We start from the raw sequence: 22,919 nt of genomic DNA, 5'->3' as shown, positions 1-22,919 counted from the left end.
CATGCTCCGGAACATTCCACATCTCTACACACATCCCTCTACACAACACAACATCTCTACACAACACAACATCTCTACACAACACAACATCTCTACACATCCCTCTACACAACACAACATCTCTACACAACACAACATCTCTACACAACACAACATCTCTACACATCCCTCTACACAACATCTCTACACAACACAACATCTCTACACAACACAACATCTCTACACATCCCTCTACACAACACAACATCTCTACACATCCCTCTCCACACATCTAAAAGGCCTCGCTCATTGAGTACAGAGAATGTTGTGGGCTTTCTAAATTCAGTTCAGGAGGGAGGGAGAGAGAGGGGGGGGGGGTGGGAGAGAGAGAGAAAGGGAGGGAGAGGGGGGGGGGGGGGTGGGGGGAGGGAGGGAGAGAGAGAGCTTTAATGAAAAGCATATGGACTTCAATTTAATTATGTCCCATTTCTGATCTTGTAACAAGAACCACTTGTTCTCTACAGAGAACCCTCTCACACAGACACACACACACACACACACACAGACTCCGCTCAGACTAGAAACTACCAGTCTCTCTGGAGCGGACAGAAGGGAAGGTTTCATATCCAGAGATTACAATAACCAGTAATGTACTGATTCATCTCCTGATTGATTACAAGGCAGACGCTATGACATCAGAGACACATTGGACCTACGCAGGCCTCACTGCCCTATCCCTGGTTAGCGTTAGCAGCTAGCCTCACTGCCCTATCCCTGGTTAGCGTTAGCAGCTAGCCTCACTGGCTAGACATTTCTAGCTATCATGCTAATGACCCTGTTAGCTCAGTGGGAACCAATCAGTGGATATCTGAACAGCGTGTCACTGGATTGCTTCATCAAAACCCGACCTCAAAACATTTGAAATGCACAAAAAATAAAGCTTTCACTTTTACTGATGATCAAAGGCAGTTACTCTGTTGTTACTAAACACAGAGTTCCATCTGCTCCAAGTTCACAGCGTGACGCAGAAACACTTTGGGGAAAACCTGCAGAGACCAGAGGCGCACGCACACACACACACACACACACACACACAGGCCTATCACAGTCCTATCAGGAAGCCCTGAACTAAATGTGGTTGAGAGTGTGGGTGTGTGTGTGTGTGTGGTTGAGGTGTGGGTGTGTGTGTGTGTGTGGTTGAGGTGTGTGTGTGTGTGTGGTTGAGTGTGAGTGTGTGTGTGTGGTTGAGGTGTGTGTGTGTGTGAGTGTGTGTGGTTGAGGTGTGTGTGTGTGTGCTACAGCCTACATAGGAAGAGTATGATGTTGGTGTTTGATAGTATTGTATTATTAGATAGTATTGTATTATTCAAGTTTCAAGTTTATTGTTACATCTCATACGTGTAGGGAGTAAAATTCTCCGTGCCAGGCAGTGATGCACCCCGTCAGGATGCTCTCGGTAGTGCCCCTGTAGAAGGTCTGCAGGATCTTGGGGGCCCATGCCAACCTTCCTCAGCCGCCTGAGGTGGAAGAGGCGCTGCTGTGCCTTTTTCACCACCTGATTGGTGTGCTCGTCCCAGGTGAGGTCATCGGAGATATGGACACCAAGGAACTTAAAACTGTTGACCCTCTCTACTGCGGACCCGTTGATGGTGATAGGGTCCTGTTCCCGGCCTTTCTTCCTGAAGTCCACCACCAGCTCCTTGGTCTTGTCGGTGTTGAGAGAGAGGTTGTTCTCCTGGCTGTACTGGGCCAGGCGGTCGACTTCTCTCCTGTATCCTGAATCACTGTGGTGTCATCAGCGAATTTGATCAGAGTTGGAGCCATGAGTGGCCACGCAGTCGTGGGTGATAATACTCTCTAATAATATAATATAATACTATTAGATAGTGTTGTCTTCGACAGGATTGTGTTTTTACTGCCTGGTTAACTTACGAACCGCAGAAGAGTTCTGGAACACTCTCCTCCTTTAACTAGCAACAACACTTTGATTGGCTAAAAAATTAAGCATCAATATTTATGCATTTTTGGTGAATAAAGTCACCCTTGGTTGTTCAAAGACAATAGGCCGGTCTCCCACTCTGAGAATATCAAAATCAGCCAATAGGAAGCTCTCCACAAATCATTTCAACCAATAGGCAACTGACCTGACGTTGAACCCAGAAGTTCATAATTTCTAACATCACATAAATGCAGCATGCGCTACAACCTCCGATGCCCCACATCCTGTTCCTGGGTGACCCCCGTGACCTTTGACCCCTAACCTGAGGTCAGCCAGTGGGGTTCCCCCTGACAGTTGTGGCCTGTGGCGGCATCCCAGCAGCCTTAGCGGTTCCTCAGACATCCAGTGTTTTGATTGGCTTCAGTCTCGGGTTCAGTCTCATCTTGTGGCTTCGCTGCTGGTTTACAGGGAGGATGAAGAGTGTGTGTGTGTGTGTGTGTGTGTGTGAGAGAGAGAGACAGAGATAAAGAGATGTAGGAAGAGAGTGTGTGTGTGTGTGTCTGGCTGAGAGGCTTTGGCAGAACTGCGTGTCTACCCCCCCCCCCCCACTCCAACGTGTTTGGGACGTTTCTGTGACTTTCACAGCTGTTCTGTGAGCTATGACACACACATCTATCTAAGACAACAAAACCATGTCTCCAGCTATCTTTAGACCACCTCTCTCTCTCTCTCTCTCTCTCTCACACACACACACTCACACTCACAACACTACACTCTCTCACACACATACTACACTCTCTCACACACACTCACACTCACACACACAACACTACACTCTCTCACACACACACACACCCTACACTCTCTCACACACACACACACCCTACACTCTCTCACACACACACACACACACACACACATACTACACTCTCACACACACCCTACACTCTCTCACACACACACACACCCTACACTCTCTCACACACACACACACCCTACACTCTCTCACACACACACACACACACACATACTACACTCTCACACACACCCTACACTCTCTCACACACACACATACTACACTCTCACACACACCCTACACTCTCTCACACACACACACACACACACACACATACTACACTCTCACACACATACTACACTCTCACACACATACTACACTCTCTCTCTCACACACACACACATTACAGTTGTAGTCATCATCACTGTTGATCTCTCACCAGCCACGCCCTGTTCACCCTCAGGAAACCTGAGCCGTGTGTGTGTGTGTGTGTACCCAGAGGAGTCGGTCTAAATATAGCTTTCACCAACAGAGAGGTTTCCTTCAAAGGAGCGAGGAGAGAAATGAGGATGAAAAGACGACAAACCGTCACCTCAGAGTCTCACACACACACACACACACACACACACACACACACACACACACACACACACACACACACACACACACACACACACACACACACACACACACACACACACACACACACACACACACGGCATGTCTGGATGGATCCTCATATCAGATGACATTTCCTCCTTCGTGCCAACAAGCCAACTAATGGTGGGTGGCATGGCACACACACACACACACACCACTGGTTCAGACACACACACACACACACCACTGGTTCAGACACACACACACACACACCACTGGTTCAGACACACACACACACACCACTGGTTCAGACACACACACACACACCACTGGTTCAGACACACAAACACACACACCACTGGTTCAGACACACAAACACACACACCACTGGTTCAGACACACAAACACACACACCACTGGTTCAGACACACACACACACACACACACACCACTGGTTCAGACACACACACACACACACCACTGGTTCAGACACACACACACACACACCACTGGTTCAGACACACACACACACACCACTGGTTCAGACACACACACACACACCACTGGTTCAGACACACAAACACACACACCACTGGTTCAGACACACAAACACACACACCACTGGTTCAGACACACACACACACACACACACACCACTGGTTCAGACACACAAACACACACACCACTGGTTCAGACACACACACACCACTGGTTCAGACACACACACACACACACACACACACACCACTGGTTCAGACACGCACACACACACCACTGGTTCAGACACAGACACACACCACTGGTTCAGACACATACACACACCACTGGTTCAGACACATACACACACCACTGGTTCAGACACACACACACACACACCACTGGTTCAGACACATACACACACCACTGGTTCAGACACACACACACACACACACACCACTGGTTCAGACAGACACACACACACACACACACACACACACACACACACACACACACACACACACACACACACACACACCACTGGTTCAGACACACACACACACACACACCACTGGTTCAGACACACACACACCACTGGTTCAGACACACACACACACACCACTGGTTCAGACACACACACACACACACCACTGGTTCAGACACACACACACACATCACTGGTTCAGACACACACACACACCACTGGTTCAGACAGACACACACACCACTGGTTCAGACAGACACACACACTACTGGTTCAGACAGACACACACACCACTGGTTCAGACAGACACACACATCACTGGTTCAGACACACACACACACCACTGGTTCAGACACACACACACACACACCACTGGTTCAGACACACACACACACACACCACTGGTTCAGACACACACACCACTGGTTCAGACAGACCGGGTTGACGAGGCAGCATTTGTCACATGGTGTCATTCAGCTGAGTCAGACACACACACACACACACACACACACACACACACACACACACACACACACACACACACACACACACACACACACACACACACACACACACACACACACACACACACACACACACACACACACACACACACACACACACACACACGTGTGTGTGATCAGACTGCAGCTGCCAGTTGTGGTATCACCCACCACATCCCTCCCCTCTTTCTCTCTGTAACCTGGGGAGCTGAAGCCCTGGGAGGCCCCCCGCCCCCCATCCCCCCCGTGTTTCAGGAGAGCCGACACCTCAGCTGCTGCCTCCCTATCATATGACTAGGGGCCATTGTCTTAGCTATGAAACACACACACACACACAGGCGCACACACACACACAGAGTAACTGTACCATAGGATGTTTCCTATTACACACGCTGTAGGTCTTAATCAGGACCCAGGACCACCTTGTCAGGGGAAACAGGCATGCACACACACACACACACACACACACACACACACACACACAATATGGTTCTGATGATGAGAACTAGCTGAAGACATTGTTATTTCCCTGCTCCAAGCCCAGGAGGCCAAACGTCCCTTTTTCAAACAATCCCTCCATTAACACAAACACACACACACACAGCTCCAAATAAACTTAAATCTGACCTAAATCAAACTACCTGTTTTACCGTTTCCTCTGTGAACAGGCCTTTGGTTACAACGGGTGTGTGTGTGTGTGTGTGTGTGTGTGTGGGTGTGTGTGTGTCTACATTTACATTTAACAAGCACAAGTGTCTAAGTAAATGAATCATCATCCATCAGTCATCATAAGAACACATCTATGCCAGGACCAGAGGACCAGGGGACCAGGGGACCAGAGTTAGGACCAGGGGACCAGAGGCAGTCAGCAGTCACAATGCTAGAAGAATTACTTTTTTTTTTATTTACAGTAGAGAAACTTGTACTGGGGGTAGGTCTCTATGGTTAGTACAGGGGGTAGTGGGGGTGAAGAGGTCTCTAGGGTTAGGGTTAGTACAGGGGGGTAGTGGGGGTGAAGAGGTCTCTAGGGTTAGGGTTAGTACAGGGGGGTAGTGGGGGTGAAGAGGTCTCTAGGGTTAGGGTTAGTACAGGGGGGTAGTGGGGGTGAAGAGGTCTCTAGGGTTAGGGTTAGTACATTGGGGTAGTGGGGGTGAAGGTCTCGAGGGTTAGGGTTAGTACAGGGTTAGGGTTAGTACAGGGTGGGGGTGAAGAGAAGGGTCTTCAATCTACAGCAGAAGATTGGTAGTGACTCTGCAGACAGCAGTGGGAAGCTCGTTCCTCCAGCGGGGCGCCAGGACAGTGAAAAGCCGTGACTGAATAGTGTGACTACTGCATCCACGTAGAGGCGGCGGTGTGTGTGTGTCTCTGTGTGTGTGTTTCCCAGACCGGTGGTGTGTGTGTCTCTGTGTGTGTGTTTCCCAGACCGGTGGTGTGTGTGTCTCTGTGTGTGTGTTTCCCAGACCGGTGGTGTGTGTGTCTCTGTGTGTGTGTTTCCCAGACCGGTGGTGATCACCATGACAAAGGAAGGAGATGGCTCCCTGAGAGTTCCTCCTCAACTACCTGTGAAGTGGCTCTGACTGAGAGTGACTGAGTGTGTGTGTGTGTGACTCAGTTTCTTTCATCTCCCCCGGCCTCCATGCAATGGAGTGCAATTTCCTCTATGATCCCCGAGGGCAGCAACACACACACACACACACACACACACACACACACAAACTCTCCAACCAAAGAGACACTAACCCATTGTCTATGTGTGTTTCTCAACATCTACATACAAGAAGGGGGGGGGGGCAATGCCCTGAGCACCGGGGGGGGGGGGGGGGGGGGGGGGAATGCCCTGAGCATCCTCAACACACACACACACACACACACAGGTCAGAACAGACTATGACTAACTAGTAGTACCTACCTACCGGTCAGAACAGACCATGACTAACTAGTACTAATACTTTCAACATGACTCCATCTTGTAGCTAATCTACGGCTAGTCGTTTCTCTCACACCAGCCCCATGGTCATGCCGTGTGTGTGTGTGTGTGTGTGTTTGAGTTTAATTCGACAATGTTTAGTTAACAGACATTGGTGGGTATCATAAGGACAAACTACAGATGGAGATGGTATGCACGGTATTAGGTTAAATGCCGTACTCAACCGGTCAACCGTCTACCTGGCCAGCCCTAACCATTACCAAACGTGACCAGGAGTGCAGAAAGAAGCGACCGAGTAAACCAGTTAGAAATCAACGGACATTTCCCTCCAGAACTTTCTACTTCATGTCTGTTTGCTCTGAACGACTCCAAGACACACACACACACACACACACACACACACACACACACACACACACACACACACACAATGTTACTGAAACTAGCGACGACTGCAGCATCACTTTGTGCACAAAGTGAGACTTTGTATGCATTCCTAATTGCAGTCGGCCACATTTTTGCCCTGAGCTTCGCTGCGTCAGCGGCGTAATAGCAGACACATGCTGCTACCTAGGACAGGACAACTGGGTTAACTGTTCCAGCCTGAAGGACGAGACACGGTTTTAAATTAGAAATACATGTTCATAGCACACAGTTCAGTTAGAGACCACCCTTGTTGCCTACCTTGACTGTACTAGGTTAACATACCGGACTTGTGTGTGTGTGTGTGTGTGTGTGTGTGTGTGACGACGCCAACACAGCGTCTTTCCCCCATTGTTTCCACTCTTTAAGGAAGCTGGAGACTGTATGAGTGAATCTCATTGTTATCCCAAACTGACAGTACGCAGGCGAACGTTTACATTTCAACGTTTTCAGGCTCCAACGTTGTTAATCCGTGTGTAGGGGACGGAACCCCCACCTAGTTTCACACACAAGATGGGCTCCTAGCGTCTGGTAAAATGTCAGCAGAACGTTGCAGGAGAAACTCCAGGACAACGATCATCTGGGGGGACACCGTGTGTCGTCGGGGTTAAACCAACTCTACAGAGTTTACTTTTAGTCTACAAAGATAAAGCGATATTTTTCTGAAACAATCGAGTGTTGTTGGTTGTTGGTCGCCGTGTGTGTGTGTGTGTGGTGACTTTGTGTAAGTTAATTCCGTACCTCCGGTGAGCAGGATGATCAGGACGGCCGGGCCGGGGCTCGTCTTCGGCGGCAGCCCTCCGAGCCTCCTCCTCCTCCCCGGACACTTCTGTTCCACGATCGATAACCGCATCATTCAACTCCGGCGAACTAAGACAGAAACTCACTAAAACATTCGCGTCAATAAACGCGACCCTAAAACAAGGGCATTCAACGCGAAAAGCTACAAAACGGAATCGTCCCAGCGTCTCTGAGAAGTCGGAGGCTCCGACGGGAAAGGAGGGACGGCGCTTTGTTGTCGGAGGTTCTGCAGTCAAAGACTATCCGACTTGTTCAGACGGTTCTGCTCCTATTCCAAAGTCTTGTTGTTGCAGGGAAGACAGGAACATTCAGATGGGACACACGCCATCACGTCTGGTTATTTCGATTCAAGTCTTCGCTAAAGTCCACAGTACAAGTAAATTATTGAATGAAAGTGCGTCCCCCCCGTCTCTCCCTCTCTCTCTTTCCTCCCTCACTTTGGATGGGAAGCTTCCGGTGTTTAAGGGAGGGGGTGAGGGGTGGAGGGTGGGGGGTGAGGGGTGGAGGGTGAGGGGGGGGTGAGGGGTGGAGGGGGGCACTAAAAGGTAAAAATGTTCCCCTCCGTGTTACGGGTCTGTGTCAAATGTGTTCTGGGTAAACGTATACACGGACTTGACTAACTTAACAATATATTTACTCTATCTATCTATCTAATTATCTATCTATAAGTACATTTACACATGTCTAAATAATAATTTTCAGAATATTTTCAATCCAATCAAACTTCAATCAATCATTTCTTCCACACCAAGCCCCAGAAACCATGACTTTTATTCGTTTTACATAAAAATACATTTCCTACAGAACACGATGCAAATTGTCCATATATATATATATTTTTTATTTAAGTTTTTAAAGTGAACATGTATATATCAAGTGTTCATTCATTTACTTAGCAAAGCTCGAGCATAGTTTTATAGGCACACCACTGAAATTCACGATGCAAAGTTTTGAAATGTGCATTCAATTGGACACCAACTCATCATCAAATCTAAACATTTGAAACAGCATAGAAATACAGGATTGCAAAAGAGCGGGTAGGATTTCTATTAACATATCAAAAGTACACAGTACTAATTATCAAAGAATACAAACGAATACGTGGAAACACACTTGGGCTGGTCGTTACGGGGTTCAGCTGAGGCGGTGGACACAAAAGGAGAAATGCTAGATGAGACCTTGGGACGGCCCGACACTGATGTCACCCTGCTGAAGATTATATTAAATTATAAACTGAGAGGGAATGGTTAGGGGTAGGGATAAGGGTAGGTTTATGGTAGGGTTAAGGTTAGGGTTAGGGTTATGATAGGGTTAAGGTTAGGGTAGGGTTATGGTTATGATAGGGTTATGGTTAGGGTAGGGTTAGGGGTAGGGATAAGGGTTAGGGTTATGATAGGGTTAAGGTTAGGGTAGGGTTATGGTTATGGTGGGGTTAAGGTTAGGGTAGGGTTAAGGTTAGGGTAGGTTTATGGTAGGGTTATGGTTATGATAGGGTTATGGTTAGGGTAGGGTTAAGGTTAGGGTAGGGTTAAGGTTAGGGTAGGGTTAAGGTTAGGGTGGGGTTAAGGTTAGGGTAGGTTTATGGTAGGGTTATGGTTATGATAGGGTTATGGTTAGGGTAGGGTTAAGGTTAGGGTAGGGTTATGGTTATGTTAGGGTTAAGGTTAGAGTAGGGTTATGTTATGGTTATGGTAGGGTCGTCCCAAGGATCCCACTTAGCATCTCTCTCTATCAAAGCACAGTGAAGCACATGCAGCAGTAGTGTTTAAACCCATGTCCCGTTAACGGGAGTCTACATATCTGTAAAAAACCTGGACCTTTTCACATCAAAATATTATACATGACTGGTCCCAATCCCAAATCCCTTAATCTCCAACTAACCCCACCCAACACCTGGCCTCCAGGTTTACCATTCATTACCAGTTTAATAGACAAAAGAATAAAAAAAAATGTTGATACAAAGAAAGTAAAACCGTTCCGGTCTCCCAGCTCGTGGCGACTGACGGTAACAGGAAACACGTCCTGTTGACACACGTGACGTCCCGCTAGTTCCTTCCACAGAAAGCAAAAACTAAATCATCAAAGAAAAATGCGTACAGCGCCTTTACACCAGCAACCCCCGCCTGGATACGGGCTCAAATTTACAAACAGCATCATTGATTGAGTGATTGGATATATGGTAGAAATGCCACTCTACTGTTATTGGTTTTCTTATGCTCCGTTAGTGCATCAACAGACCACACAGAGATCACTCCCGTCACAGCACAGGATACCATGGTAACAACGTGACAATCACACGGTAACAATTACCAGTTTACTCTCGCGATGAAATCCAATTACTGAATTGCATGGTAACATCTACATGTGCATTTAAGTCATTTAGCAGACGCTTTTATCCAAAGAGACTTACAATAACCTGTCAGTAACTCAGAAGGCAGTTATAATACAGGGTAATTACTTTAGGTATTATAGTTTATTAGTTATTTTAGTTTTACCATGTTATTACCGTGTTATTACAGTGTTATTACCGTGTTAACAGCGCTGTGTTCCGTGCTGTAATAGGAGCAGTTCCCTCTTTGCTGTACATACCTATACACCCCCTGTCAAAACAGGCCCCGTTCCAACACTTTAACAACACATCCTCCCTTCCTCCCTTCCTCAAAGTCATCACTGACCTAGCGTGACTCGATTGGTCAAAGCTAGAGTTCCAAAAGCATCGCTTTTGTGGGGGGGGGGGGGGGGGGTTGAAGGGACAGCGACAGGGTGCTGACAGGTGACAGGTGTGTGTATGTCTTTAGGGGGGTGAGAGGTGACAGGTGTGTGTGTCTTTAGGGGGGTGACAGGTGACAGGTGTGTGTGTCTTTAGGGGGGTGACAGGTGACAGGTGTGTGTGTCTTTAGGGGGGTGACAGGTGACAGGTGTGTGTGTCTTTAGGGGGGTGACAGGTGACAGGTGTGTGTGTCTTTAGGGGGGTGACAGGTGACAGGTGTGTGTGTCTTTAGGGGGGTGACAGGTGACAGGTGTGTGTGTCTTTAGGGGGTGACAAGTGTGTGTGTCTTTAGGGGGTGACAGGTGACAGGTGTGTGTGTCTTTAGGGGGGTGACAGGTGTGTGTGTCTTTAGGGGGGTGACAGGTGACAGGTGTGTGTGTCTTTAGGGGTCTCGCCGTATGAACCAGATCTCGTTCCTGCGGCACGCCACGCCCGGGTTCTCGTAAACAGCGACCATGTAGAAGCGCTGGTGGACGTCCTCGTTGCCGCTGCCGCCAAGGATCTCCCACAGCTGGTTGATCTGGTGCGTGATGGTCTCCTCCGTGGTCGTACCGAAGAACGTCCTGCAGGGGGCGCCAGACAGTTAGAACAGAGAGTTAGATCACTATTCTCTATTAAATCTCTTCTTAAACTCGGGGCGCTTAGTGGTATAGCAGGGTTAGGGTTAGAACACAGGGTTAGGATCCTAGGGTTAAGGTTAAAACACAGGGTTAGGGTCCTAGGGTTAGGGTTAGAACACAGGGTTAGGGTCCTAGAGTTGGGGTTAGAACACAGGGTTAGGGTTAGAACACAGGATTAGGGTTGGGGTTAGGGTTAGAACACAGGGTTAGGGTTGGGGTTAGGGTCAGAACACAGGGTTAGGGTCCTGGTGGTTGGACTGTACACACATGCGTGTTTGATAACGTTCCTCATTCTGAAACACCTCAGACTGCCCTAAGTCTCTCTGGTTACACAGATCACCTTTAGGGGCATTACAATGAGCCCGGCCTCCGATTTCTACCTCCACCAGCCTCCCCTGGGCTGTACTGTTAAACCAACTAACTACTACAAAACACAGAGTTAGGCTGTTAGTCGTCCTAATAGAAATACTGTTATTAATACTACCTTTATTTGTTGTAATTTAGCCAGGTATTTGTCAGTGTTAACTAACAAGTCACGCAAGTACTGTACCGGTTGTGTTTAGAATGCTGTCGTTGTGTCCAGTAATAGACGACCTGTAATAAGGTTTAGTTGAAGGTCTTATCCACGCTAACGAACAACCCTACTTTTATCCAACGTCTATTTCTCACAGTTAGATATCTTACAAATTTAGTACAGTGAATCAAAAACACACAAGGCTACGATGACGAAACTAGGCCTCAGATGCCTCAGATGCCTGGGGCTTGAGTTATGAAGCCCCCCAGCAGCAGTGGGTCCTACCGGGTGATGACTCTGAAAGGTTCCCGGTGGATGATGCTGATGTCTGGGTCTGCGGGCAGGGGGGGGTCGCTCTGGAACTCGGCTGGTAGGTAGTAGGCTGTCAGTATGTCCTTCTCAAACGTGTTCCCATCCTCCAGCGTCTGGATGTTGTTGACGATTGGGACAGTCATGCCCAGGTAACGACCTGCCCAACATGGAGAACAGGAGAGTTCAGGAGAGGAGGGTGTGTCTGTCTGTCTGTGTGTGTGTGGTGTCTGTGTCTGTGTGTGTGGTGTATGTGTCTGTGTGTGTGGTGTATGTGTGTGTGTGTGTGTGTGTGGTGTATGTGTGTGTGTGTGTGTGTGGTGTATGTGTGTGTGGTGTATGTGTGTGTGTGTGTGTGTCTGTGTGTGTGGTGTATGTGTGTGTGTGTGTCTGTGTATGGTGTATGAATGTATGTGTGTGTGTGTGTGTACATGTCTCTGCGTGCGTGCCTGTGTGTCTATGCATTTTTTACATTTAGCATTTAACACTTTTATCCAAAGCGACTTACAACAAGAACATTTGTCGAAAGTAAGTGAATCATCTATCCATCAGTCATCATGAGAAAAAGTCATCTATGCTAGGACCAGGGGCCGTTGGTAGACACAATGCTAGAAGAAGGAAGAATTTAAAAATATATATATATTTTAAAATTATTATTAACAGTAGAGAAACTGTACAGGGGGGTAGTGGGGGTGAAGAGGTCTCTAGGGTTAGGGTTAGGGTTAGTACAGGGGGGTAGTGGGGGTGAAGAGGTCTCTAGGGTTAGGGTTAGGACAGGGGGGTGAAGAGGTCTCTAGGATTAGGGTTAGTACAGGGGGGTAGTGGGGGTGAAGAGGTCTCTAGGGTTAGGGTTAGTACAGGGGGGTAGTGGGGGTGAAGAGGTCTCTAGGGTTAGGGTTAGTACAGGGGGGTAGTGGGGGTGAAGAGGTCTCTAGGGTTAGGGTTAGGGTTAGTACAGGGGGGTAGTGGGGGAGAAGAGGTCTCTAGGGTTAGGATTAGGGTTAGTACAGGGGGGTAGTGGGGGTGAAGAGGTCTCTAGGGTTAGGGTTAGGGTTAGGACAGGGGGGTAGTGGGGGAGAAGAGGTCTCTAGGGTTAGGGTTAGTACAGGGGGTAGTGGGGGTGAAGAGGTCTCTAGGGTTAGGGTTAGTACAGGGGGGTAGTGGGGGTGAAGAGGTCTCTAGGGTTAGGGTTAGGACAGGGGGGTAGTGGGGGTGAAGAGGTCTCTAGGATTAGGGTTAGTACAGGGGGTAGTGGGGGTGAAGAGGTCTCTAGGGTTAGGGTTAGGACAGGGGGGTAGTGGGGGTGAAGAGGTCTCTAGGGTTAGGGTTAGTACAGGGGGGTGAAGAGGTCTCTAGGGTTAGGGTTAGGACAGGGGGGTAGTGGGGGTGAAGAGGTCTTTAGGAGGGACTGTTAAGATGTTGCCTAAAGAGATGGGTAAAGAGGGAGGGGCTGCCCGGTAGGCGAGCACCAGGGTCTTGAATCTGATGAGAGCTGCTACCGTGTGTGTGTGTGTGTGTGTGCATGCGTGCGGTGTGTGTGTGTGTGTGTGTGTGTATGTGCTGTGTGTGTGTGTGTGTGTGCCGTGGGTGTGTGTGTGTGTGTGTGTTACCTGCTGAGCTCTCCTTGCAGATGAACTTCATCAGCTTCATGAAGGCCATGGAGATGCTCTGTTCAAACAGCTTCTCCCCACGCGTCACACACGCCCACTTCCCTGCAGGATACACCCTCTCCTCGAACATCACCTCTCCCAGCTACACACACACACACACACACACACACACACACACAACGGTTTGTCCAGACTGTTATTCAGAGTGTGACCTTACATGATGACAGCAGCAGGGGGCGCTGTTCTAACATCTAACATGTGATGACAAATGAAGAGCTAACCCTAACCTTAACCCTAACCCTAACCTTAACCCTAACCCTAACCTTAACCTTAACCCTAACCTTAACCCTAACCGTAACATTATTGAGCCTCTGTCAAACTTTAAAATCATATCAGTCTTTAAAAATCTAAAAGATTTGTTGGTTCATGCCTCGTTAAATAGTGGAAAACAACAAAAAAAGTATGCACATACTAACAAACATACGGGTTTGAGCTCCAGATCAAACCTTCCAGCTGGAATCGTCAAATCTGGTTTATGTGATTGAATGTACAGTTTGTAACAAACTGTATATTGGACAGACAAAACAAACTGCTCCAACGTCTGAAACAACACATATATGTATGAACGTTTCCTAACCCTAACCCTAACCCTAACCCTAACCCAACACATATATGTATGTACGTTTCCGGGGACATGGTAAACGTCTGAAACAACACATATGTGTATGTACGTTTCCTAACCCTAACCCTAACCCTAACCCTAACCCTAACCCAACACATATATGTATGTACGTTTCCGGGGACATGGTAAACGTCTGAAACAACACATATGTGTATGTACGTTTCCGGGGACATGGTAAAGAGAGTATTGTGATCGAAAAAGATGTCCTTTCTCTCGATCGTTCCTTGAGGATTAGCCACATCCTGGAGACTCAATGTCGTGGGAGGTGATACTGGTGCCATTGTTGGTTAACTGACACTGCTTCTAATTACTTATTTGAGGAAGAAGGTGTGGAGGAGAACTAACCACCACTAACCCTAACCACCACTAACCCTAACCCTAACCACCACTAACCCTAACCACCACTAACCCTAACCCTAACCACCACTAACCCTAACCACCACTAACCCTAACCACCACTAACCCTAACCACCACTAACCCTAACCCTAACCACCACTAACCCTAACCACCACTAACCCTAACCACCACTAACCCTAACCACCACTAACCCTAACCACCACTAACCCTAACCCTAACCACCACTAACCCTAACCACCACTAACCCTAACCCTAACCACCACTAACCCTAACCACCACTAACCCTAACCCTAACCACCACTAACCCTAACCCTAACCACCACTAACCCTAACCACCACTAACCCTAACCACCACTAACCCTAACCACCACTAACCCTAACCCTAACCACCACTAACCCTAACCCTAACCACCACTAACCCTAACCACCACTAACCCTAACCACCACTAACCGTAACCACCACTAACCCTAACCACCACTAACCCTAACCACCATTAACCCTAACCACCACTAACCCTAACCACCACTAACCCTAACCACCACTAACCCTAACCACCACTAACCCTAACCCTAACCACCACTAACCCTAACCACCACTAACCCTAACCACCACTAACCGTAACCACCACTAACCCTAACCACCACTAACCCTAACCACCACTAACCCTAACCACCATTAACCCTAACCACCACTAACCCTAACCACCACTAACCCTAACAACCACTAACCGTAACCACCACTAACCCTAACCCTAACCACCACTAACCCTAACCACCACTAACTCTAACCCTAACCACCACTAACCCTAACCACCACTAACCCTAACCACCACTAACCCTAAACCCTAACCACCACTAACCCTAACCCTAAACCCTAACCATAGAATTCTGATAAAACCCTTAACCCTAAACATACCTGACCTCTGACCTGAACACGTTCAGAAATCCACCAGGGTTTGTTGGTCAGTCGTATCACTAACCTTGTGTGTGTGTGTGTGTGTTAGTAAGTGTGTGTGTGTGTGTGTGTGTGTGTATGCGTCTCTGTGTGTGTGCGTCTCTGTCTGTGTGTGTATGCGTCTCTGTGTGTGTGTGTGTGTGTGTGTGTGTGTGTGTGCGTCAGTCGTGTCACTAACCTTTTCGTGGCGGGCGATGGAGGTAAAGGGCACCTGCTCCCTCCCCCCCTGGTTGTTCCGGGTCATCTCCTGGATGGGGCCCGTCATCTCTGACAACACACACACACACAGCTTACAACACACACACACAGCTTACAACACACACACACGCACGCACAGAGACACAGAGACACACACACACACACACACACACACACACACACAGGCAGCTTACAACACACACACACACACACACACTACACAGACACACTAACTACACACACACTAACTATACACACACACTATATACACACACACTAACTATACACACACACTAACTATACACACACACACACTACACAGTCACTCTCACACTCTCACCCCGTGGGACGGACACCTGGTGGGTGCTGGCGACCGCCTGCCAATGGGAGTAGAGCCTCTCCTCCTCGTCTCCTTCCATTGGCTCAGGGTTGTCTGTGATGTCATCGTCCAGCTGCCCGTCATCCAATCCGTCGAGGTCTTCCAGGGAGATGAGAGCCATGGCTGACACACACACACACACACACACACACACACAGGCACACACACACACACACATACATTCCATATTGTTAGACTCACACAGCCATTGTTAGACTTACAGAAACAACAGCCAGATTTGTTGTATTTCTTTTGATTGAACCTGTATTTATCCACCTTGACACCAGGTCTCTCTGTTGCCATGACACCAAAATAAACACAAACTAGGACTCGTCTTTCTTCTTCATACATAAATGAGGACATATTTATGTGATTAAGGCATTTATGGACTGAATATATTATCTGTTATGTATCGCTGCAAATGACTACTTACTCTAAAGAGAAAGCAAACATATTATTATTATTAATGTATGAAATCAATGATGACAGAACATGAACCTGGAACACTGGGGGAGGTAGAACACCAGGGGAGGCTGGGGGAGGTAGAACACCAGGGGAGGCTGGGGGAGGTAGAACACCACGGCAGGCTGGGGGAAGTAGAACACCAAGGGAGGCTGGTGGAGGTAGAACACCAAGGGAGGCTGGTGGAGGTAGAACACCAAGGGAGGCTGGTGGAGGTAGAACACCACGGGAGGCTGGTGGAGGTAGAACACCAGGGGAGGCTGGGGGAGGTAGAACACCAAGGGAGGCTGGGGGAGGTAGAACACCAAGGGAGGCTGGGGGAGGTAGAACACCAAGGGAGGCTGGTGGAGGTAGAACACCACGGGAGGCTGGTGGAGGTAGAACACCACGGGAGGCTGGGGGAGGTAGAACACCACGGGAGGCTGGGGGAGGTAGAACACCAAGGGAGGCTGGGGGAGGTAGAACACCAAGGGAGGCTGGGGGAGGTAGAACACCAAGGGAGGCTGGGGGAGGTAGAACACCACGGGAGGCTGGGGGAGGTAGAAACTCGAGGACAGGCTCATTGTAATGAGAACAGAATGAGGAATTCTCTCTCTTTCTCTCTGTGCTGTTCAGAGTGTTTATCTCCAGGGAACAATTCAATAGAAAATGAAACTGTTTGCTTTAATTAAGAGACCAAGTTCACCAGCATGTAATGAGACTGACCTTTGACCCCTCCAGTGTTCTACACACAGTCATTGTGACATCATTGTGTGTGATATTGTACCGCACTGAGCAGCGATTAAAGGACTTTGTATCTTATCCTGTAATTCTCCGTTATATTAGATCTGCTTATATGGTTTTAGACCCCTAAATGGCAGCTGTGTGTGTGTGTGTGGTGTCTGTTGTGTGTGTGGTGTCTGTTGTGTGTGTGGTGTCTGTTGTGTGTGTTGTCTGTGTGTGTGGTGTCTGTTGTGTGTGTGTGTTGTCTGTTGTGTGTGTTGTCTGTGTGTGTGATGTTTGTTGTGTGTGTGTGTGTGTGTGTGTGTGTATGTGTCTGTTGTGTGTGTTGTCTGTGTGTGTGGTGTCTGTTGTGTGTGTGTGGTCTGTGTGTGTGTGGTGTCTGTTGTGTGTGTGTGTGTGTGTGTGTGTGGTGTCTGTTGTGCGTGTGTATGTGTGTGTGTGTGTGTGTGTGGTGTCTGTTGTGTGTGTGTGTGGTGTCTGTTGTGTGTGTGTGTGTGTGTGTGGGGGGGGTCTCTGGTAGAGAGATTAACAGGAGCCATATGGAGTCTACTGGGACATAAACAACTTAAGGACAACAGGACGACCACTGCTGGTTACCATCGGCAACAAGTTGTCATGGCAGCTGTTGGACTGGAGCAGGCCTCTGCTGACAGATTAGATCAGACTAACAGACTAACCTGGATTATCACAGGTTCCAGTCAGTCAGATCCATCAGTGGGGACTGGCTGATGTGGAAATGTCTGACTCGTTGTTGAGTTGCTGTTTAGACGTGAAGGATCAGTTAACGTCAAAGCGGAGACTGACGTGGAAGAATGACGGTCAGAAAGCTGTTACCTTGACAACGTCTGTTGTCTCGTTTGATCACAACCAAATAAGAACACGCACACGCACACGCACGCACTTTTGCAGCGGCGCGCAGTATTAAACCCCACAAGCGCCCAAGACCGAAAAACAACAACAACAACGACAACGACAACAACAACAACGACAACAACGCCTCCATATCAGAACGAGAATTCACAACGAAATCCGATTAATCGTCGCCGGTCACCGAGAGAGAGATCTAGTGAGCTGGCGGCGGCGCGGGAGAGAAAACAAGCCGGAGTTTCCGGTGCTGCAGCGCCCGACGGTAAAGTAGGTCAGAGAAAGCTTGAACCACCGTCACGCAGCAGGAACCATCAGAAACACGCAGCTCCGCTCCGCTCCTCTCCTCTCCGCTCCGCTCCTCTCCGCTCCTCTCCTCCCCTCCCCTCCTCTCCCCTCCCCGGGAAGATGGCGCACACGGAACAATGTCTGATATTATTGTTAGTTTTTTTTGGTGAAACAAACAGCCCCGTGTTTCCATCTGTCCTCTGATCGCTGATCCCTTTTCACGGCCACTCTTCTTTGAGAAACAAAAAAGAAAACGTTTATATTTTACGTTAAAACGAGGTATAGGGATTGATTGTGGGTGCTTACCTGGTGGACAGACAGAGCCGGGGATCGGAGGTGGACAGACAGAGCCGGGGATCGGAGGTGGACCGCTGACCCAGCACTCAGAACTGGAAGTGTTCAGGTCTCAGTGCGCCTGCGCGGTAGGGGAGAAGTACGGGAGTCACGTGGTGCTGCGTGTCCTTGGGACAGAGCCTGATAATGAAATTAGGAAATGTCGTTCACCTGTCTCTCCTCTCTGCGAACACAACTACACATCAACGGAGTCAGACAGTTTGATCCATGTGTTTGTCACTAAGCTGTAATGATGTTATATGACGAAATAAGGAGGAAGATTGTCTAATGTGATACCGAGACGCCCTCGAATGACTGACGGTCACACGGTTGTCTGTTGTGTTGATAGTACCACACTTCAAAGGCTTATGATTAGTTATCTACAAACATCACATTTACAATCCAAATACAACAGCTCAACAACAAACAGTCATTTCATCATTTGTTTCGTGTTTTATTTTGCATTTCAGGAATTACGACTTTGTACAGTGAAATGATTTCATTAGACAGTTGATAGTCTGTCAGAGTTCCATCATTCGTATCTCATTACAAAACACATTAATTAACGTTGAAGTGATTTAAATAAGCATAAAATCATAGCGTTTTCATTCTAACATTCTATCTTGAAAACACAAAATTGATTTGATTCAAGTTTTAGAAATTATACGGGGGGGGGGGGGAGCAGTACAGCCCAGTACAGCCTGGTTGGGCCCAGTACAGCTTGGTTGGGCCCAGCCTGGTCTGGTTCTGTCGTGTATACGTGTGTGTGGCACCCTTGGCCTCGGCCCTCAGTGTCTGGTTACAAACAACACCTTCAGGGGCATGGCCTGTGTGTGTGTGGCTGCTCCATGCACTGATGGAGGTTAGGTTTGAATAGCTGTGTGTGTGTGTGTGTGTGTGTGTGTGTTATACCATTCCTCATTCCATGCATTACAATTACAATTACAATTGAAGACACACGTTCAGTGTTCTTGTTGAGTGTGTGTGTGAGTGAGAGAGAGAGAGTGTGTGTGTGTGTGTGTTTAGTTCCCGCTGTAGAGATTGGCAGTGCTGGAACTCAGCGTCCTGCTCTCCCTCAGCCTCCGACTACTGCCTGGACTCTGGAGAGGGAGAGGGAGAGGGGGAGGGGGAGGGGAGAGAGAGGGGGGAGGGGAGAGAGGGAGAGAGGGGGGAGGGGAGAGAGAGGGGGAGGGGAGAGAGGGAGGGGGGGGGGGGAGAGAACAAAAAGAACAGGAAAAGTAATAAATGGAGAAAGTGATGGGATGAACATAAGATGACAACACAAAAAACGAGTCATAGTTTCTTACTAAACTATCCCTGAGGAGAGGGAGGGGGGGGGAGAGGGGGGGAGGGAGGGAGGGAGGGAGGGAGAGAGAGAGGGAGGGAGGGGGGGGGAGAGGGGGGGAGGGAGGGAGGGGGGGGAGAGGGGGGGAGGGAGGGAGGGGGGGAGAGGGAGAGGGAGGGAGGGGGGGAGAGGGGGGGAGGGGGGGGAGAGAGGGAGGGAGGGAGAGGGGGGGAGGGAGGGAGGGAGAGGGAGGGAGGGGGGGAGAGGGAGGGAGAGTGAGAGGGAGGGAGGGAGGGAGGGAGAGAGAGAGGGAGGGAGGGGGAGAGGGAGGGAGGGAGGGAGAGAGAGAGAGAGGGAGGGAGGGGGAGGGAGGGGGGGAGAGAGAGGGAGGGAGGGAGGGATCCCAGATGAGGGTGTTTGAGAAGAGGTATCTAGGCTTTTAAAGTCAACTGACAGTTCTCCACAGGGCTACACAGGCAAGGGAGAGGATAGGTCCAGCCACCAGGGGGCAGCGTACCTGAAATGAGTCGTTGTCGCCGCTCTTGTTGAGGTAGTTCAGAGAAGCAGCTCGCTTCATTCTGAAGGGGAAGAACACAGTCAGGTCAGTCTGATCTGTCTCTGTGTCAGAGAGAGAGAGACAGGGAGAGAGAACACGTGTGTGTGTGTGTGTGTGTGTGTGTCTTACTCTGGGTTGCGTGGTTCGGGGGGTGTGTGTGTGGGTGTCTTACTCTGGGTTGCGTGCTTCGGGGTGTGTGTGTGTGTGTGTGTGTGTATCTTACTCTGGGTTGCGTGCTTCGGGGTGTGTGTGTGTGTGTGTGTGAATCTTATTCTGGGTTGCGTGCTTCGGGGTGTGTGTGTGTGTGTGTGTGTGTATCTTACTCTGGGTTGCGTGCTTCGGGGTGTGTGTGTGTGTGTGTGTGTGTGAATCTTACTCTGGGTTGCGTGCTTCGGGGGGGGCGTTCCCCTGTAGTTTCTTCACCAGGAGTTCACTGCTGCGTCTCAGGACATCTCGTAGTTTACCCATGGAGCTGGCCCTCCTCAGACCCCCGCTGCCATCCTGACACACACACACACACACACACCGCTCAGCTGTCTGGCCCTCCTGAGACCCCCGCTGCCATCCTGACAAACACACACACACACACACACTCACACATACACACACACCGCTCAGCTGTCTGGCCCTCCTGAGACCCCCGCTGCCATCCTGACACACACACACACACACACACCGCTCAGCTGTCTGGCCCTCCTCAGACCCCCACTGCCATCCTGACACACACACACACCGCTCAGCTGTCTGGCCCTCTTCAGAACCCCTGACACACACACTGGTCAGCTGTCTGTGTGTAGTTTGTGTGTGTATGTGTGTGTGTGTGTCCACGCCAACAGACATTCCATCAGAAAAACACACACAGACAGACAGACACACACCACCTACTGCTGAGTCTGTTTACCATGGTAACTGTGCTGTGTTAGTGCCAGCTTTCAGGGTAAAGAAATTAGGTCAGAGAGAGGGGGGGGGGAGAGAGAGAGAAAATAAAACAGAGAGAGAGAGAGAGACAGAAAGAGGTTGAGAGGTAGGAAGAGAGAGAGAGACAAAGACAGAGAGGGGAGGTGGAGAGAGAGGGAGACAGAGACAGAGAGGGGAGGTGGAGAGAGAGAGAGAGGGACTCCGTAGTGCAGCTCCTCTCAGGTTGGTTTTAGCAGCACGGAGCCAAAGAAAGGAAGCGTCCCAAAATGAAAGTCTTTATTCCAGTGGTCACTCATCACAACGCACAACAGAGTGTAGGGCTAGCTGCTAATGCTAACAGCAGAGTGTAGGGCTAGCTGCTAATGCTAACAGCAGAGTGTAGGGCTAGCTGCTAATGCTAACAGCAGAGTGTAGGGCTAGCTGCTAATGCTAACAGCAGAGTGTAGGGCTAGCTGCTAATGCTAATGCTAACAGCAGAGTGTAGGGCTAGCTGCTAATGCTAATGCTAACAGCAGAGTGTAGGGCTAGCTGCTAATGCTAACAGCAGAGTGTAGGGCTAGCTGCTAATGCTAACAGCAGAGTGTAGGGCTAGCTGCTAATGCTAACAGCAGAGTGTAGGGCTAGCTGCTAATGCTAACAGCAGAGTGTAGGGCTAGGGCTAGCGCTGGCTGCTAATGCAGCTGTCCTCACTCCTGGCCCTGGTGGGGAGCGGCGGTACTGCAGGCTTTTGCTCCAGCTCAACACTGACACCTGATTCAGCTGATCAAGGTTTTGAATATCAGCTGATTCGTTCATCAGGTGTGACAGAAGCACTAGGCTGGGACATCAGCCTGCGGCTCTCCAGGACCAGGACTGAGACACCAACCCAGGGCAGGGCCGGTCGCTACGGCAGAGACACACAGACCGGGGGAGGCTGGCGGAGGTAGAAATCGGAGGACCGGCTCATTGTAATGTGCGGAATGGAATGAGGAATGGTGTCAAACGTGTGGTTTCCATTCCGTTCCATTCCTCACTCCATCCCAGAGGTTACAATGAGCCCTGTCCTCTGATTTCTACCTCCACCAGCCTCTACTGACAGACTGACTAAATGAATGGCACTGCTCTACCACTCCTCCACCAGCCCCTAGGCCAGTGTGTTTCAGCTAGCTCCACATGTTCATCTCTAA

At 49.3% G+C, this 22,919-nt stretch overlaps 3 protein-coding genes across 4 annotated transcripts in view; all 3 read right to left on the bottom strand.

The window, feature by feature from the left end:
- The window catches only part of LOC310824574 (inactive tyrosine-protein kinase 7-like), a 20,234-nt gene extending 11,895 nt beyond the window's left edge, over positions 1 to 8,339 (bottom strand). Inside the window, exon 1 of the mRNA XM_083697838.1 lies at positions 7,870 to 8,339. Within this exon, the coding sequence (XP_083553964.1) occupies positions 7,870 to 7,984 (115 nt within the window). The 5' untranslated portion in view covers positions 7,985 to 8,339. The remainder of the gene's footprint in view (positions 1 to 7,869) is intronic.
- A 343-nt stretch (positions 8,340 to 8,682) lies between these two features.
- soul4 (heme-binding protein soul4) lies at positions 8,683 to 19,352 on the bottom strand. The gene is made up of 6 exons (XM_083697844.1): positions 18,968 to 19,352; positions 16,286 to 16,447; positions 15,926 to 16,014; positions 13,753 to 13,894; positions 12,119 to 12,302; positions 8,683 to 11,262 (listed from the first exon to the last, which is right to left on the bottom strand). Exons 2-6 carry the CDS (start codon positions 16,443 to 16,445, stop codon positions 11,082 to 11,084), a joined length of 756 nt encoding a protein of 251 aa, XP_083553970.1. The 5' UTR covers positions 16,446 to 16,447; positions 18,968 to 19,352; the 3' UTR covers positions 8,683 to 11,081.
- A 72-nt stretch (positions 19,353 to 19,424) lies between these two features.
- Positions 19,425 to 22,919, bottom strand: part of LOC310824579 (kinesin light chain 1-like) — a 20,969-nt gene continuing 17,474 nt past the window's right edge. The window contains exons 14-16 of one of the 2 annotated variants that reach the window (XM_083697842.1): positions 21,212 to 21,336; positions 20,797 to 20,857; positions 19,425 to 20,094 (exon numbers count right to left, since the gene is read on the bottom strand). In XM_083697842.1, the coding sequence (XP_083553968.1) occupies positions 20,017 to 20,094; positions 20,797 to 20,857; positions 21,212 to 21,336 (264 nt within the window). In that variant the 3' untranslated portion in view covers positions 19,425 to 20,016. Of the gene's footprint in view, positions 20,095 to 20,796; positions 20,858 to 21,211; positions 21,337 to 22,015 lie in introns of those variants that run through there. The other variant, XM_083697843.1, reaches the window with a different exon arrangement.

This window comes from Argentina silus, assembly GCF_951799395.1.
Source record: "Argentina silus genome assembly, contig: scaffold_105, whole genome shotgun sequence".
Lineage (NCBI taxonomy): Eukaryota > Metazoa > Chordata > Actinopteri > Argentiniformes > Argentinidae > Argentina > Argentina silus.
Note: the sequence above shows the minus strand (reverse complement) of the source record. Positions and strands in the feature narration are given on the sequence as shown.

What these genes read in the sequence shown, in the direction of transcription:
- soul4 (XM_083697844.1), bottom strand. Translation starts at nt 16,445, where the DNA reads ATGGCTCTCATCTCCCTGGAAGACCTCGACGGATTGGATGACGGGCAG. An exon ending in CCAGGTGTCCGTCCCACGGG is followed by an intron (nt 16,015 to 16,285) that starts GTGAGAGTGTGA and finishes GTGTGTTGTCAG; the next exon opens with AGATGACGGGCCCCATCCAG. An exon ending in CTGCAAGGAGAGCTCAGCAG is followed by an intron (nt 12,303 to 13,752) that starts GTAACACACACA and finishes CATGTTGGGCAG; the next exon opens with GTCGTTACCTGGGCATGACT.